At 36.6% G+C, this 19,914-nt stretch overlaps 1 protein-coding gene across 17 annotated transcripts in view; it reads left to right on the top strand.

Annotated features, from left to right (window-relative positions):
- Positions 1-19,914, top strand: part of KLHL13 (kelch like family member 13) — a 218,669-nt gene that overhangs the window by 83,829 nt on the left and 114,926 nt on the right. For 9 of the 17 annotated variants that reach the window (XM_016943580.3, XM_063803849.1, XM_063803859.1 and 6 more), the window contains one exon: positions 4,694-4,767. The exons of 5 other annotated variants lie outside the window; for them this stretch is intronic. In XM_016943580.3, coding sequence (XP_016799069.1) covers positions 4,718-4,767 — 50 coding nt within the window. In that variant the 5' untranslated portion in view covers positions 4,694-4,717. Of the gene's footprint in view, positions 1-4,093; positions 4,257-4,693; positions 4,768-19,914 lie in introns of those variants that run through there. 3 more of the 17 variants (XM_063803857.1, XM_063803850.1, XM_063803854.1) reach the window with 1 other exon arrangement.

Below are 19,914 nucleotides of genomic sequence, written 5' to 3'. Positions count from 1 at the left end.
AGGAGCATCTTTGTGGCGTTCTCTGTATTTCCTGAATCTGAATGTTGGCCTGCCTTGCTAGATTGGGGAAGTTCTCCTGGGTAATATCCTGCAGAGTGTTTTCCAACTTGGTTCCATTCTCCCCGTCACTTTCAGGTACACCAATCAGACGCAGATTTAGTCTTTTCACATAGTCCTACATTTCTTGGAGGCTTTGCTCATTTCTTTTTATTCTGTTTTCTCTAAACTTCCCTTCTCACTTCATTTCATTCATTTCATCTTCCATCGCTGATACCCTTTCTTCCATTTGATCGCATCGGCTCCTGAGGCTACTGCATTCTTCATGTAGTTCTTGAGCCTTGGTTGTCAGCTCCATCAGCTCCTTTAAGCACTTCTCTGTATTGGTTATTCTAGTTATACATTCTTCTAAATTTTTTTCAAAGTTTTCAACTTCTTTGCCTTTGGTTTGAATTTCCTCCCTTAGCTCGGAGTAATTTGATCATCTGAAGCCTTCTTCTCTCAACTCGTCAAAGTCATTCTCCGTCCAGCTTTGTTCCGTTGCTGGTGAGGAACTGCATTCCTTTGGAGGAGGAGAGGCGCTCTGCTTTTTAGAGTTTCCAGTTTTTCTGCTCTGTTTTTTCCCCATCTTTGTGGTTTTATCTACTTTTGGTCTTTGATGATGGTGATGTACAGATGGGTCTGTGGTGTGGATGTCCTTTCTGTTTGTTAGTTTTCCTTCTAACAGATAGGACCCTCAGCTGCAGGTCTGTTGGAGTACCTGGCCCTGTGAGGTGTCAGGCTGCCCCTGCTGGGGGGTGCCTCCCAGTTAGGCTGCTCGGGGGTCAGGGACCCACTTGAGGAGGCAGTCTGCCCGTTCTCAGATCTCCAGCTGTGTGCTGGGAGAACCACTGTTCTCTTCAAAGCTGTCAGACAGGGACATTTAAGTCTGTAGAGGTTACTGCTGTCTTTTTGTTTGTCTGTGCCCTGCCCCCAGAAGTGGAGCCTGCAGAGGCAGGCAGGCCTCCTTGAGCTGTGGTGGGCTCCACCCAGTTCGAGCTTCCTGGCTGCTTTGTTTACCTAAGCAAGCCTGGGCAATGGCGGGCACCCCTCCCCCAGCCTCGCTGCCGCCTTGCAGTTTGATCTCAGACTGCTGTGCTAGCAATCAGGAGACTCCGTGGGCGTAGGACCCTCTGAGCCAGGTGCTGGATATAATCTCCTGGTGCACCGTTTTTTAAGCCCGTCGGAAAAGCGCAGTATTTGGGTGGGAGTGATGCGATTTTCCAGGTGCCCTCTGTCACCCCTTTCTTTGACTAGGAAAGGGAACACCTTGACCCCTTGTGCTTCCTGAGTGAGGCAATGTCTTGCCCTGCTTCGGCTCGCGCACGGTGCACGCACCCACTGACCTGCACCCACTGACTGGCACTCCCTACTGAGATGAACCCGGTACCTCAGATGGAAATGCAGAAATCACCTGTCTTCTGCGTCACTCGGCGCTGGGAGCTGTAGACCGGAGCTGTTCCTATTCGGCCATCTTTGCTCCCTCCGCTAATTTTCAAATATATATTTGTCTATATTTATGATCTGGCTAAAAATTTTAGTTATATATATATATATATAAAAGTAAATATATGTATATAACTAAATATATATGTATAACTAAATATATATACATAACTAAATATATATATAACTAAATATATATAACTAATATATATAACTAAATATATAAATATATATGTAACTAAATATATATGTGTATATATATATATATCTAAATATATATATCTGTATATGTTCCCTGGCTAAAAATTTTAGTTAAAGTTAAATCCCACATAAACTTGATCACATGTGTTTACTTCTCCCTTCCTAACTTCATGAAAAAGAGAGTAAGGTAATGGAAAAACTCAATAAGACAAAGAGAACAGGAGTAGGAGCATTGATAGATGTAAGGTTCAAACTAACTTTTACTTATTGCAATGGAAGTTTCAACTTGAATATCTCCTTCTACATGAACTTCTGAGAGAAACCAACTAATTCTTCCCATAGAACTCCTAATATTTTAAGACTTGGAGGTACCTGGTCTGTGGAAGGCAGGAATGTGTCATGAGATTGGATACATGAGTTATTTGTTGAAAATCTTTATGATAAGTGGCTGCAGTTCCATATCCTATCACCTACTCCCTGCTCCTCAGGAGACCAAATAGTTTATTTTCTGGAGAATCTGAATGAGAATGTCCCAGACTCAGAAATCCAGGCACAGTAGGAGGATTGGTTGAAATAAGAAGACTGTGTTATTCTGTTTTGTGCTGCTATAACAGAGTACATTATAATTTATATATAACAGATTGATTTACAATGAGCAGAAATTTATTTCTCACAGTTCTGGAAGCTAGGACGTTCAAGATAAAGAGGCTGGCATCTGACAAGGGCCTTCTTGCTGTGTCATCCCATGGCAGAAGTTGGAAGGGCAAAAAGAGGCAGAGGGAGAGAGAGAACACACAAGAGGAGGATGAACTTGAACTTGTCCTTTTATAAGGAACACATTCCCATGATAATGGCATTAATCTTCATGAGGGTGGTGCCCCCATGGCTAAACACCTCCTGTTAGGCCCCACCTCCCAACAGTGTTGCATTGAGGTCAAGTTTCCAACACATTCTTTTTTGGGGGCACATTCAAACCATAGCAGAGATTAAGAGAAAATTTGCATACCTAATTTCAGGACCTGTATGTTTCATCCTAGATGCAATTAGTGAAACAGGGCATGAGTTATTTAGTTTTACATTATCAGATTTCTAGTAGTAATCTAGATATAGATTTTTCCCTTTTCAACATCTTCTAAATAATTGTATAGTCTAAACATAATTAAAAAATTTTAACATCTCAAATTCTCTCATCACTTTAACATGTTTTAGAAAAGGTAAATCAAAGGTCAGTTCATGTGAGAGTGTGTAAAATATTAATTTCATTTAACCTACTCAGTTTCTTTACTTGTAATAACAGAATTATAAGCAGAAAAATGATTGTACAAATAAACATAAATGATGTCATTTGATTTATTTGCTTTTTAGAATTATGAAAACCCAATAAATAGAGTTTTTTTTCCTCTTCTATTTCTTTTCCTTAAATTCAGGGGCTGGAAGAGGGCTGACGACAATGAAGAATCCCTCCTCCTGCTTGCTTAATTATTTTAGATCTTCACATAACTTTTTTTTCTTTTTCTTTTCTTTTATTATTATTATTTTTTGAGACAGGGTCTCACTCTACCACCCAGGCTGGAGTGCAGTTCTGTGATCTTGGCTCACTGCAACCTCTGCCTCTTGGGCTCAAGAGATCTTTCTACCTCAGCCCTCTGAGTAGCTGGGACTACAGGCACATACCACCATGCCCAGCTAATTTTTGTATTTTTATAGAGATGGGGTGTTGTCATATTTTCCAGGCTGGTCTCAAACTCCTGGACTGAAGCAATCTGCTCGCCTTGGCCTCCCAAAGTGCTGGGATTATAGGCATGAGCCACTGCACCCAGCCAACATAACTTTATGAATAAACTAAATTTCGTATTATGCATTTTTATTTTCCCAATGTAATAAATTGATTTTATTAACAAGAGATATTTAAGTAAAATATACATTTTGCTTCCCAATATATCTGAAACGAATAGAATAAATACATAAAATATATTCTACCTTCCCAGTGTTATACATCGGCATTACTAAAATGTAGATATTTTAGATATAGTTGAGTTTACCAAAACTCACCTACTCTTTTCCTACAAAAATAATCACCAAAACAAAAATTCAGTGCAGGCCAAGAAAATATTTCTATCCGCTATTTTATGTCTTTGGAATTTCAAAGTACTATACCTTTCTAGCTTATATTTTTTTGCAACCAATTCTAAAATTGTGTTCCCTGTTTATAGTCTTCTCAGACCCCAAGTTCCTGAGGTAACATGGGAATCAGTGCTGTCTCTATGTGTGTGTATCTATGTGGCATGTATTTGCCTCAACTCCCCCCTTCTAACTTCTCTTGTCTAACCCAACTTCATACAGACTCCTTAGGTCTTCTGATTCTCAGTTTATTCCAATTTCCTGTATAAATAGTCCCTCTTGTCTGCAGGTGGTATGTTCCAAGACCCCCAGTGGATGCCTGAAACCGTGGAGAGTACCGAACCCTATATATACTATGTTTTTTTGATAACTGAGACCCCTACTAAGTGGCTAGGAGACAAGTGGCATATATAGCATGGATACACTGCACAAAAGGATGATTTACATCCCAGGTGAGGTGCAGCAGGATAGTGTGAAATTTTATCCTGCCACTCAGAATGGTGTGCAATTTAAAAACATGTGAATTGTTTATTTTGAGAATGCTCTGTTTAATATTTTTTGAACTGCAGAAGGCCAAACCATGGATAAGGGAGGACTACTCCACTTGGTTGCTTTTCCATGGATAATCATTAGTTACTGATTTCACATGAAATTTAGTCAATATATTTAGTGATTCATTATTAAATTTCATAGATATTTTTACTTTCAGTTTTTTAAATAAGATTCAATTTCTTAATTTTCTTAAGATGTAATATGGACATTAAGTACAGGGGCATATATTTTTCCTTTAATTCAACCATGAAAAGTATAAAAATATTATAAAAACAGAAGTTGAAAATTCCAGTGTTAATCTTCATAGTAAATATTGGCTTCTTTTCCTCCTGAACAGGTCATTATCCAACTTTTAGAGGTGATGGATCATCTGCATAGAGGGGAATTGGTTGCTGCAATACTTCGTAACCGGTATATTTATGGAAATAGTTTAACTTACATAACGTCTTTCCTATTTATATACCTAACATAGCAGGCATTCAATAAATATTTGTTGAATACTTGGTATAAAATAAGTATTTACTGTATGAATGAATTAGAGAATGACTAAGTGACAAAGAAATTGAATAAAGAGGATGTTAGTGACAATGTGTCCTGAGATAATGAAAAAATAGAGAATATATTTAGAAAATATAATTGGTATAAATTATGAGCACCTGGAATACAATCAGTGGAGATATTTATTTGAATTTTTAGTTTTAAAGGCATATCTGAATAAATACAGGTATCCATAGCTTAAGAATAGATGTGCCAACAACACATTTTTAAAAATAGGATTGTCCTGTGATTGTATATATTTATATTATTTAAAAATCCAGTTAAAACCTTTTCAGGGAGTTACTATGAGATATTTAAAGCTTCTTCTGACAAATTAGGATTTTAAATTTATTATTTAAAGAAAAATAGCCTTGTTTTGCAGGTGTGACAGAGTCTGTCTTATTCCCAGTAGCTTGATTGTACAGTTTGGATGAAACGTTTGGAATAGTATGTTTGAGTTGTCTGTATCCTGGCTCTGATGCTTACTAGTGGTATAGCCTTGGGCAAGTTTCGTAGTCATTCTATACCTCAATTTCCTCACCTATGAAATGGTGTTAATAATAGTACCTACATTGCAGGGTTGTTGTGAAGATTAAATAAGTGTGAAAGGTGGGGGATGTATGAAAGTGTGTGTGTGTGTGTGTGTGTATGTGTGGAGAGAGAGAAAAAATAGAGAGCGGGTGTGAGTGAGTGAGCTGGGCATATAGTAAGCAGTATATATGAGCTAGTATGAGGGAACTTTTAAAAGTTCATGGAAAAAATGGAAATAAAAGATAAAAATAAAAAACAACTGTTTCTTAATATAAGCTCCACCCAAATCAAGTTGCTTTTATAAGTGTTGATACCAGCCATTTAAAGAACTGAGGGTCCTGGGAATTTAACCATATCAATGATGTTTCTTTTACATTATTAAGTGAAGAAAAATGGGTGCTCTTTAAAGGGTTTTTAGGACTAGGAAACAAAAAGAAGTCAGAAGGAGCCAAATTAGTACTGTAAGATGGGTGCTTAATGATTTCCCATCAAAACTCTCACAAAATTGCCCTTGTTTGAGAAATGGGCAGAAGCATTGTTATGGTGAAGAAGGACTTTCTGCTGAAGCTGTCCTAGGCATTTTTCTGGTAATATTTTGGTAACTTTCTCAAAACACTCTCATAATAAACAGATGATATAGTCCTTTGGCCCTTCTGAAAATCCTCAAGCAAAACGTCTTGATCATCCCAAAATAACTGTTGTTGTGACTTTTGCTTGTGACCAGTCTGCTTTTGTTTTGACTGGGTTACTTCTACCTTTTCCTAGCCATTGCTTTGATTGTGCTTGTCTTCAGAATCATACTGGTAAGGCCATGTTTCATTTCATGTTACAATTCTTTGAAGAAATACTTCAGGATCTTGATCCTACTTGTTTAAAATTTTCCATTGAAAGCTCTTTTCTTGTCTGCCGCTGATCTATGTGTAATTGTTTTGGTAGCCATCAAGTGGAAAGTTTGCTCAACTTGAATTTCTCAGTTGGAGTTGTGTAAGCTGAACCAACTGTGGTATCTATGGTGTTGGGTATCATGTCTGCTGTTATTCACTGGTCCTCTTTAATTAGGGCATGAGCAAGATTAATTTTTTCCTTGCAAATTCATTCGGATCATCTGCTGCTGAGGGCTTCATCTTTAACATCATCTCATCCCTTTCTAAAATGAGTTATCCGTTTGTAAACTGCTGATTTCTTTGGGGGCATTGTCCCCATAAACTTTTCATAAAGCATCAATGATTTCATCATTCTTCCACCCAAACTTTGTGATAAATTTGATGTTTGTTCTTGCTTCAATTTTAGCAGAATTCATGTTGCTTTGATAGAGGCTCTTTTCAAACTGATGTCTTATACTTCTTAGTGCTTCAAACTGGGTCCTGTTCAGGCATGTTATAACACATTACTATGAGTTTATTTTCATGCAAAAAAATTGAAATCCATGCATAGTTTTTTTCAAAATACACATTTTGCATGAACTTTTTGAAGATCCCTCATATTATTCAAATATAAAAGTGAGATTTAATTATTTTGAAAATGTAGTATTTGTGTTTTTCAATTCCGAGGTATTTTAAAATACAGGCATGTTGTAAAATGAACAGAAAACGTAGGAAAGGTTGAGGTAGGAAGGGAACATATATAAAGTTACTGTTACTTGACAGATACCATAGACGGAATTTTCCATAATAATCCAATTAGAGAAATAATATGATGGGTGCCTGTTTGTTGGAATGTATACAGTAGTCCCCCTTTATCCATGCAGGATACATTTCAAGGCTCCAAGGTTGCCTGAAACTGAGGATAGTACCGAATCCAGCTGTCATCAATCAGAACATATTTCTGCTCATCTCTTCTACTCACAAATATAAATATTTTCCATCTTAACTAAGCACTTTTCATACACTGTGGTCATAACTTTTGCAGTTTGAGTGTGACAGCAGAACTAGCACAAGCTGCTTCTTCCTTCTCCACAATTTCACCAACAGATTTCTTTCTTACTGTTGATCTGAGCAACCTCAGCATGTGATTTTTAAAAATTAATTTTGTTTTAAGTTCTGGGATACATGTGCAGGATGTGCAGGTTTCTTATGTAGTTAAAACGTGTGTTCTGGTGGAGGGAGAACATACTCTTGTAAGTCAAGAACTTTGACCCTTTCACTTAAAGGAAACCCTTTATGGCTTCTCTTTGATATATCCAAGTCACCAGTATCACTATTCTTGCACTATGGGCCATTATTAAGTTAAATAAGGGTTCCGTGAACACAAGCACTAAATACCTCAGCAGTTGATCTAATAACTGAACTGGCTACTAAGTGACTCATGGGTGGGTAGCGTTTACAGCAAGGATGCTGGACAAAGAGATAATTCCCGTCGTGGGTGGGGTGGAGTGAAGTAGGATAGTGTAAGGTTTCATCATCTTACTCAGAATGACACACAATTGAAAACTTATAAATTGTTTATTCCTGGAGTTTTCTATTTGATATTTTCTTTAGAATGTGGTTGACCATGGGTAACTGAAACCAGGGGAAAGTGAAACCATGCATAAGCAGGGACTACTGTACTATCATCTGGGCTAGGGTGGAATATTCAGCTTAGGGGCTGTAAAATAGACTTGCTCACAGATACAGAAAATAGGGGAATCATAGCAGGGATAATATGTGGCCATGTTGGGTGAAAACAGGAGTAGATCAGGGGATGGTGAATTTATAGCTGCATGTATCAGTAGTTCCTTCTTTATTGTTGCTGTGTAATATTTCATTGTTTAAATATGCAACGATTTATTCTATCTATTTTCCTGTTGATAGTCATTTAAGTTGCATCCAGCATTTGGCTATAATGCATAAAACTGTTATTAGAATTCTTGTATAAAATTTATTTTGGCCACATGCACTCATTTTGTTTGGATTTACAGTATACTAGAAGTGGAATTGCTGGGACATAGAGTAAGCTACTGTTGTTTAACATTTGTAGAAACTACCAAACGTTTTTTGAAAATAGTTGTACCATTTTATACTCCCACCAATAAGAAGTGAGAATCTTTACTAACACTTGATATTGTTAGCTTCTTTAATTTTAGCCATCTGTGGGTGTGTAGTACTTCCTCATTATGCTTTTCACTCTTCATTTTCCTCATGTGTAATGATATGAATAGGTTTTCTTATGTTTATTAGCTATTTGGATATATTTTAGAAGCATATGTTCAAGTGTTTTGGCCATTTAAAAATGGGTTGTTATTTTATTTTGATTATTAGGAGTTTTTAGTTCACTCTGGATATATAAGTATTTGTACTGTGAATATTTCCTTCCAGTCCATGGCTTACCCTCGAATTCTGGTATTTGTGTCTTTTGATGAGCAGTAGTTCTTTTTAAAATGAAGTTCAGTTTATCATTTTTCTTCTGTTATGCTTGGTGCTTTTTGTATCTTGCCCAAGAAATCTTTGCCCTTCCAAATTTGAGGTTTTCTTCCAAAAGTTTTGCAGTTTTAGCCCTCACATTATAAATGCATTCTTGACTGCAAACCAGAGAAGTGAATGTATGGCCTAGATTCCACATAAGATCTAAGTGATTAATAAGACCACTTTACAGAAGAAAAGTTCTTTGTACTTTTAATTCTAAGCTAATACCTTTGTAAATGGCAAGGTAACTGAATGATAACTTGAGCTAAATCTGGCATTGCAGAGAGACCTAGTCTTATGGCCCCTAGTTTATAACACAATGACTTTTGAGTCTTCTCTTGTAACCTTTCTTATAAATAAAGCCCCTTTGAAAGAAATATAATTCTGATTCTAACAACATCTGGAATCACAGCACTTTGGGAGGTTGAGGAGGGTGGATTATCTGAGGTTAAGCGTCCAAGACCAGCCTGGCCAACATGGTGAAATCCTGTCTCTACTAAAAATACAAAGAAAATTAGCTGGGCATGGTGGTGCACACCTGTAATTCCAGCTATTTGGGAGGCTGAGGCATGAGAATCACCTGAACCTGGGAGGCGGAGGTTGCAGTGAGCTGAGATCGTGCCACTGCCTTCCAGCCTGGGTGACAGAGCAAGACTCCGTCAAAAAAGAAAAATGGAATATATGAAGGGAATAAACTCTTTTTGACTAAGAAAGTTTTATCCCAGCATGAGAATGGTTTAAGATCGTGAAAGTTATTCATAGAATGCATAGATGTAATGAGAACCAAAAGTGAAAATCCAAAGGTGTTTGAAAACAATTACATGCTCATTTTAAGAATAGAAAAGAGCCCTTAAAAGACATGTACCCTAAAACTTAAAGTATAAAAAAAAGATTAGTGACAGAAACTTGCACTTATAATAAGAAAAAATTATCTCTCTGAAACAACAATTCAGCATCACACTTAATGGTAATATATAAGAGTTGTTCCTTAAGCAGCAATAAAATAAGAATGCCCACAATCAACATAATATTGAATATATATCTATAAATTCTGTCCAATGTCAGTAAAGAGGCATAATTAATGGAAGGAAGAAGAGAAAATTACCAATTCCTAGAAGATAAATAGTGCTGGGAAAACTGTATATCCACTTGCAAAAGAATGAAACTGGATCCTTATATTACATTGTACACAGAAATAAACGCAAAATGGATTAAATACCAAAGTGTAAGGCCTGAAATCATAAAGCTTCTGAAAGTAAACACAAGGGATCAGAGCTATCAGGAAGAGCTTGACAAAAAAGAAAAGAAAACACAAGGGAAACACTCCTTGATATTGGCCTTGGCAATGATTTTTTTGGATATCACCCCAAAAGCTTAGGCAACAGAAACAAAAATAAACAAGTTGGGACTACATAAAAATCTTCTTCATGGGAAAGAAAACAATAAACAAAACGAAAAGGCAGCCTACATATTGGGAGAAAATATTTGCAAACCATATATGTGATGAGGGTTAATATCTTAACATAACTTACATAACTCAGTAGAAAAGAAACACACCAAATAACACAACTTAAAAATGAGCAAAGGACCTGAATAGATATATTTTTAAAAATAATACATAGAAATGGCCAACAGGCATATAAAAAGGTGCTCAACATCACATCATCAGGGAAATGTAAATGAAAACCATGATGAGATATCACCTTGCACCTATTAGGATGGCCATTATCAGAAAGACAAATGATAGCAAGTGTTGGAGAGGATGTAGAGAAGAGAACCCTTACACACTGTTGGTGGGAATATAAAATGATGCAGCCATTATGGTAAACAGTATAGAAGTTCCTCAAAAACTTGAATACAGAACTACCATATGACCCAGTAATCCCACTTCTGGGTATATATGCAAGAGTAATGGAATTAGCACTTCCTCGAGATATCTGTACTTTCATGTTCATTGCAACATTATACACAATAGCTAAGATATGGAAACAACTTTCAATGGATGACTGGATAAAGAAATTGTGATACACACACACACACACACACACAAATGGGATATTATTCAGTCTTTTAAAAAGGAGATAAAGCCTAGAGAAAATTTTTACAATCTACCCATCTGACAAAGGGCTAATATCCAGAATCTACAAAGAACTTAAACAAATTTACAAGAAAAAATCAACCCCATCAAAAGTGGGTGAAGGATATGAACAGACACTTCTCAAAAGAAGACATTTATGCAGCCAACAGACACATGAAAAAATGCTCATCATCACTGGCCATCAGAGAAATACAAATCAAAACCACAATGAGATACCATCTCATGCCAGTTAGAATGGCAATCATTAAAAAGTCAGGAAACAACAGGTGCTGGAGAGGATGTGGAGAAATAGGAGCACTTTTACACAGTTGGTGGGACTGTAAACTAGTTCAACCATTGTGGAAGACAGTGTGACGATTCCTCAAGGATCTAGAACCAGAAATACCATTTGACCCAGCCGTCCCATTACTGGGTATATACCCAAAGGATTATAAATCATGCTGCTATAAAGACACATGCACACGTATGTTTATTGCAACACTATTCACAATAGCAAAGACTTGGAACCAACCCAAATGCCCATCAATGATAGACTGGATTAAGAAAATGTGGCACATATACACTATGGAATACTATGCAGCCATAAAAATGATGAGTTCATGTCCTTTGTAGGGACATGGATGAAGCTGGAAACCATCATTCTCAGCAAACTATCACAAGGACAGAAAACCAAACACCGCATGTTCTCACTCATAGGTGGGAATTGAACAATGAGAACACTTGGACACAGGAAGGGGAACATCACACACCGGGGCCTGTAGTGGGGTAAGGGTAGGGGGGAGGGATAACATTAGGAGATATACCTAATGTAAATGACGAGTTGATGGGTGCAGCAAACCAACATGGCACATGTATACATATGTAACTAACCTGCACATTGTGCACATGTACCCTAGAACTTAAAGTATAATAATAAAAAAAAGGAGATAATGCCATTTACAACAACATGGATGAACGTGGAGGACATTATGCTAAATGAAATAAGGCAGATATCGAACAAAAAATACTGTATTTTTTTATTATTATACTTTAAGTTTTAGGGTACAAATGCACAATGTGCAGGTTAGTTACATATGTATACATGTGCCGTGCTGGTGCGCTGCACCCACTAACTCGTCATCTAGCATTAGGTATATCTCCCAATGCTATCCCTCCCCCCTTCCCCCACCCCACAACAGTCCCCAGAGTGTGATGTTCCCCTTCCTGTGTCCATGTGTTCTCATTGTTCAATTCCCACCTGTGAGTGAGAATATGCGGTGTTTGGTTTTCTGTCCTTGTGATAGTTTGCTGAGAATGATGGTTTCTAGCTTCATCCATGTCCCTACAAAGGACATGAACTCATCATTTTTTATGGCTGCATAGTATTCCATAGTGTATATGTGCCACATTTTCTTAATCCAGTCTATCATTGTTGGACATTTGGGTTGGTTCCAAGTCTTTGCTATTGTGAGTAGTGCCGCAATAAACGTACGTGTGCATGGGTCTTTATAGCAGCATGATCTATAATCCTTTGGGTATATACCCAGTAATGGGACGGCTGGGTCAGATGGTATTTCTAGTTCTAGATCCCTGAGGAATGGCCACACTGACTTCCACAATGGTTGAACTAGTTTACAGTCCCACCAACAGTGTAAAAGTGTTCCTGTTTCTCCACATCCTCTCCAGCACCTGTGGTTTCCTGACTTTTTAATGATCGCCATTCTAACTGGTGTGAGATGGTATCTCATTGTGGTTTTGATTTGCATTTCTCTGATGGCCAAATTGTCTCAGCCCAAAATCTCCTTAAGCTGATAAGCAACTTCAGCAAAGTCTCAGGATACAAAATCAATGTACAAAAATCACAAGCATTCTTATACACCAACAGCAGACAAACAAAGAGCCAAATCATGACTGAACTCCCATTCACAATTGCTTCAAAGAGAATAAAATACCTAGGAATCCAACTTACAAGGGATGTGATGGACCTCTTCAAGAAGAACTACAAACCACTGCTCAAGGAAATAAAAGAGGATACAAACAAATGGAAGAACATTCCATGCTCATGGGTAGGAAGAATCAATATCGTGAAAATGGCCATACTGCCCAAGGTAATTTATAGATTCAATGCCATCCCCATCAAGCTACCAATGACTTTCTTCACAGAATTGGAAAAAACTACTTTAAAGTTCATATGGAACCAAAAAAGAGCCCGCATCACCAAGTCAGTCCTAAGCCAAAAGAACAAAGCTGGAGGCATCACACTACCTGACTTCAAACTATACTACGAGGCTACAGTAACCAAAACAGCATGGTACTGGTACCAAAACAGAGATATAGATCAATGGAACAGAACAGAGCCCTCAGAAATAACGCCGCATATCTACAACTATCTGATCTTTGACAAACCTGAGAAAAACAAGCAATGGGGAAAGGCTTCCCTATTTAATAAATGGTGCTGGGAAAACTGGCTAGCCATATGTAGAAAGCTGAAACTGGATCCCTTCCTTACACCTTATACAAAAATCAATTCAAGATGGATTAAAGACTTAAACGTTAGACCTAAAACCATAAAAACCCTAGAAGAAAACCTAGGCATTACCATTCAGGACATAGGCATGGGCAAGGACTTCATGTCTAAAACACCCAAAGCAATGGCAACCAAAGCCAAAATTGACAAATGGGATCTAATTAAACTAAAGAGCTTCTGCACAGCAAAAGAAACTACCACCAGAGTGAACAGGCAACCTACAAAATGGGAGAAAATTTTCACAACCTACTCATCTGACAAAGGGCTAATATCCAGAATCTGCAATGAGCTCAAACAAATTTACAAGAAAAAAACAAACAACCCCATCAAAAAGTGGGCAAAGGACATGAACAGACACTTCTCAAAAGAAGACATTTATGCAGCCAAAAAACACATGAAAATACTGTATTTGTAAATGTCAAATAGAAACACAGGGGCAGGAGTGGGAAGAAATGGGAAGAAGAAGGTCAAAGCATGAAAATTTGCAGTTAGGTGGGGTGAATAAGTCTAGAGATGTAATCTATGGCATGAGGACAATGGTTAATAATGATATATTGTATTCTGAAAATTTGCCAAGGAAGTAGATTTTAGATGTTCTTACCACACAAAATGGCAACTCTGGAAGGTGATGGATATATTAATTTGTTTAACTGTAGTAATCATTTCACTTTATGTGTACCAAAACATCATATTGTACACTTTAAATATATGCAATAAAAATAGAAATAAATAAAAACGTTAGGCTTGTATATCTATAAAAGCTAAGTCTTAAAAACAACCCCTTAGTGCTAGAACTAATGAGTTATAAAAAATAGTTGGATATAAATAAAAATTTTTAAAAACAGTACCTTTTGTCTGTATCAGAAATCGCCATTTGGAAGATATAATGGAAAACAATCAATTTATAATAGCCATAACAAAAATGTCTAGGATTTATATTATGAATATTTAAAAATTCTGCTCAGAGACAGGAAAGAAGACATTTTAAATATGGAGAGTTATACATACCATGGTTCTTGATAAAAGACTGAATGCTAAGAAGAGATACATTATTTCCAAATTGTCCTATACATTCTACATAAATTTAGTAGGATATTTAAAAATTTGGCAAAGCAAATCTTCAATAAGTTAATGAATATCTGAAAGAAATTTATCTCCATTATTAGTACATTGTCTGCTATGTAGTAATTGCTCTTTAATTTACTAAATAAAGGACTAGTAAAAAATCTATATTTGTTCTGTTTATGATGCAACAAATACTTATTGTGTAATTGGTAAGAACTAAACATTGTCACGTGCAAAAGCATGATGAAAAGTGATGAGTTCTTCTACTCATTGACCTTCTTCTGGGGGTGTGGTGTGGTCAGATAATAAATATATATCACGGAGAAAATCGTTATGAAAAATTAATAAGGCAGGTGGAAATATAAAGAGTTAAGAGTGAGTGGAGGTCAGTGTAGAAGGGCATTAACTTCTTATTAGCCTTGCATGTGTTTAGTCTTGTAATCTATCATCCGTCATATATTTTACCCTATATGAAGTTTTATTCTAGTGCTTTATGAGCTATAGGGAGAAGTCAGCCACATGTGGTTTGCTTTGATGCAAACAGTATACTTATCTGAACATCCTCATGCATGCATTATGGTAATGTCTAGGAGGACACGTTGTGGTGAGAGTCACCAGTTTGTTGTTGTGGCGGGATTTTCTGATTGCATTCCTGGAGCTAATAGCATTTCTGTAATGCTCTGACAGAGTTTCAGTCTTCTAAAAGTAGTCTTTCGTAGATGAAACACAGTATAAAATATCGTCTGGTATTTCCAACACAGGAGAAAGAGTGCCAAACACTGTACAATCATATTTTTATCATTTTAACAAATATTATTCGCCACTTACTGGGTAGGGTGCTAGGGATATAGCAGTGAATGTTAATACATGGTTTTCTGTGTAGTGGGGAATACACACAAATAATTGTGTTTCTTAAGTGCTGTTGAAAGGACGTATGGGGTGCTACTGACTGTGTATAACACATATATGCACCGGGTCTTGGGGGTGTCAGGACAGGCTTTATGAGTGAAGTCATGTTTCTTCTACTTCTCTCCATTTCCACTCTACTACCACCATCTTAGTTCAAGCTACTCTCATCTTTTGCCTGACGTCCTGCAATAACCAATTGGTTAGTTCATTTTTCTCTAAGTTCTAATTAGAGTTCTCTTTTCAGAATTCAAATCTAGCCATGTTGCCTTTTCACTTTCAAATTATTCTATAGCTGTATCTTAATTTTAGGATAACGTCCAATGTGAATCTCACATTGCACTACTATGCATGAAGGCATGAAAAAGCATGATGCATTCACAGAGCTATAATCAAAATCAGATGATTATTAATTATAATAATAAGGAGCAAAGTAAGAAAAGGCTGGAGATGAGTTAGGAGAGGGAGGTATGGATCAAGTTAAGAAGCATTTTATGTTTATGCTAAAGAGTTTACATACTTCACAGACTGCAGAGATCTACTGAAGCTTACAAACAGAAGAGTGATGTGATCTGCCTTATACTGCTAGAAAGATCACTTTGGTGGCTGTGTGGATTATTTGGGGAAGGAGGACGGGAAAATTAGGAGACCAGTGATCAGTCTATTGTAGCAGTCAAAGAAAGAAATGAAAAGAGTCTGAACAAAGGTGATGGCAGTGGGAATGAATGAAAGGGAATGCATTTGTGAAATACTTAGGGATGAATTTTACAATGTTTGGCAACCAACTGGTTTCTTCACACTCTAGTCAGAAGGTTCTTTTAAAATTGTTAATCTGATAATGTCACCTAGACTGTCCTTTCCTGTTTATGACTATTAAAATCCTACTTGTTCCTCAAGACCCATATTGAATTCCATACCCTACATAAAGCCTCATCTGATCAATCCAATCACATGATCAGGAGAGCTTCTTGCCTCTGAACTGCTTTACCACTGCAATGAATTTTATCATGTTTGGTTCTGCATTGAAGTAATTTGAGCCTTTATTTGCTTATGCCTAAGGGAGCCCTTTCAGAGAGTGACTGGCTGTATCTAATGTATTTTTATATCCTGTATTGTACATAATGCAGGATTTTGCACATAGTAAGCTTTCAGTAAATACCTGTAGAAGCTGTACCATTTATCAACAATTACTGGATGGTGATTTTATTCAGTAAAATGGTTTAGAGTAGTTTTCTTTTGTTTCCCACAGTTAACTCTTACTTATAGTTAAGTAATTTAATATTAAGTGACAGTCTTTAAGACTGTAAAGTAGGCTAATTGAATTTAGTATAGATTCTAGGAATAAGCCCAGACTTTTGTACTGACATAATGTATAATCATGTCTTCATGGTGTAGAATGTCAAGGGAATACAGGGCTGGGAATCAGGTCATTCCATGTTTAAAAATATTTAGCCTTTACTATTTGTCAAGTGGTGTCCTCATCTGTCACATGTAAGAATTGGAAGATGGAAATCTTTCTTTTCATTTTAAAAGTCTAAAATTATATTTTTAAGCTGAAGCACATAGTACATGCTAAAGAAACACATATGTGATTAACTTCATATAAAACAAATTTAACAAGGTGATCAGCCATTGGAGATAAGTCCTTTTATTAATTTATCATAATTTGGTTTTCTCACTTTCAATGAAGGTATCTTTTCTGTGTTTTTTGAAGATTAAAAACTTGTGAGGGTCTGGTTTTATCATGGGTGAAGTAAGCGTGGCAATAACTGTAAGCCAAATCTTTGGCTAGAAGATCTAGCCAATAAAAATAATAAGAGGGTAACACATGAAATTCTGAGACTAGTTACTTTTTATACATTGGAATTATTTTGGTCTAAAAATTCTGTAGGTTTTGGTTATCCACTATTATTGTCATAAGATCTTATGGTAGGCACACATGAAATTTATCACCATATTTGTTCCTATAACTGAAGAGTTGCATGTTTTCATACAAAGGATATGGGCTTGTTAGTAATGTTGCATGTTTTATATATTTGAAGGAATTTTCCAGTTCATAGAAAGTATATCTGTTCTTGGGGAGAATAATTGCTACTCCAATTTCAGTCATCCTACCTATCTTGAGTGTTGCTGTTCATATTTACATTCTTCCTGTGCAATCTCATCTACCGCAATTATTTCAGTCCTTGCCTACATACTGAAGACCTTTCATTTATAGCTCGAGTCTCAATTTTTTCTGAGTCCCAGACTAAAAGTTGTTTATTTTCTCCCTCCACAATTTTTTGTTTGTTTGTTTGGACTCTACAAGTAATACATATTTATTACAGAACACTTAGAAAAATAGAAAATTATATATATGCAGGGTAAATAATCACATAAGATAGCCTCTGTTAACACCTCGATATATTTTCACTCTAGTCTTCTGATACATTTTTAAATGTAACTAAGGTTTTACTTATTGAATATGAGCTAGTTATAGTAGTGTGGTTAAGGGTGAGGCTCTGAAGTCTGCCAAATATAGGTTTCATTCAAACTCTGCTACTTACTAGCTGTGTGAAATTTGGAAAGTGTCTTAACTCCTATGAGTCCATTTCCTCATCTATAAAATAAAGTAATATCACTGTGTGGGATTGTTCTGTGGATTAAATAAAATGTTTGTAATATGGTTAAGTTCATGGTAAATGCTCAGTAAATGGAAGCGCTTACTGTTTTATTATACTATATATCATGTCTGTACCTCCCTGTTTTTCTTATTAGATTTTGAATATTTTGACATCAGTAAAGACTTGTAGTTATAATAGCTGCATGGCATAAGCCATTCTGTGGTACAAACAATGTCTTAATATTAGATATTTAGGCCAATTCCATTTTGGGGGTATTGGGGGAATCAGCCCCCAATATTTCAATGTAGGTTCTTTCCTATTTTCCCTAAGTGTCAGCCAGTCTGAGAAATAAAGAGAAAGAGTACAAAGAGAAGAATTTTATAGCTGGGCCGCTGGAGGCGAAGTCACATATCGTCAGGTTCTGTGATATCCACTTGAGCTGCAAAACCAGCAAGTTTTTATTAGGGATTCTAAAAGGGGAGGGGGTGTATGAAAAGGGAGTAAGTCAAAAAGATCACATGCTTCAAAGGGCAATAAAAGATCACAAGGCAAAGGCAAAATTAGAATACTGATGAGGGTCTGTGTGCCACTGTGCATGCATTGTCTTGATAAACATCTTAACAGGAAACAGGGTTCAAGAGCAGAGAACTGGTCTGACTAGAATTTACCAGGCTGGAATTTCCCAATCCTAGTAAGCCTGAAGGCACTGCAGGAGACCAGGGTGTATTTCAGTCCTTATCTCAAACCCATAAGACAGACACTCCCAGAGCAGCTATCTATAGACCTACCCCCAGGAATGCATTTCTTCACCAGGGTCCCAGTTATTAATATTCCTTGCTGGGAAAAGAATTCAGTGATATTTCTCCTACTCACACTTCCATCTATAGGCTCTCTGCAAGAAGAAAAATATGGCTCTATTCTGCCCAACCCTGTAGGCAGTCAGGCCTCATGGTTATCTTCCCTTGTTCCCTGAAAATCACTGTTATTCTGTTCTTTCTTAGGGTGCACTGATTTAATATTGTTCAAACACACATATTTTACAATCAATTTGTACAATAGTGGTCCTCAGGTGACATACATTCTCCGCTTACGAAGATAACAGGATTAAGAGATTAAAGTAAAGACAGGCATAAGAAATTATAAGAGTATTGATTGGGGAAGTCACAAATGTCCATGAAATCTTCACAATTTATGTTCAGAGATTGCAGTAAAGACAGGTGTAAGAAATTATAAAAGTATTAATTTTGGGAACTGATAAATGTCCATGAAATCTTCACAATTTATGTTCTGCCTCGGCTCCAGCTGGTCTCTCCATTCGGGGTCTCTGACTTCCTGCAACATGGGGGTATTAGTTGTAGTAGTGCCTTCCATATCTGTTATAATTTATCTTTTTTCCTTCTATTTATTGATTTTTGCTCTATACTGTGTCAAATCCTCTCTTTACTCCCTTTAATGTACATTTTGTTTGTCACATTGGTTTAGTTTCCTTTAGTTTCCTCGACCAACGTAATTTATATCTTTCCTCATCTTATCTTACTTGGCTTTCTCTTCCTGGCTCATTGAAGTCATGTTTCCTTATTCAATAAATAGTGTTTTTCAATATATTTCCATTGCTGCTTTCCATGCTAGTTGTTTTTGTTTTTGTCTGTTCATTCTCAAAGGAAGAAAGATTCCCTGAAAGGCCTTTGTACTGTTGTTTAAAATGTTTTTTGTTCATGGTGTTTATGTGGCTGACTCTTGTTGTCTAGATCTTTACTTAAATATCCTCTCCTCTGAGAGGTTTCCTTTGACCGTCCAATCTAAAGTGGCCACCTGTATACTGTCTATTGTCACACCATCCCAATTTAATTCTCTCCATAAGACTCATCATTCCAACTATTAGATATTTTCCTTCTTTATTTATTTTCTATCCCCTTTCACTGGAATAGAAGC

This window comes from Pan troglodytes, chromosome X (assembly GCF_028858775.2).
Source record: "Pan troglodytes isolate AG18354 chromosome X, NHGRI_mPanTro3-v2.0_pri, whole genome shotgun sequence".
Lineage (NCBI taxonomy): Eukaryota > Metazoa > Chordata > Mammalia > Primates > Hominidae > Pan > Pan troglodytes.
The sequence above is the reverse complement of the archived record's forward strand: the minus strand, read 5'-3'. Positions and strand labels throughout refer to the sequence as shown.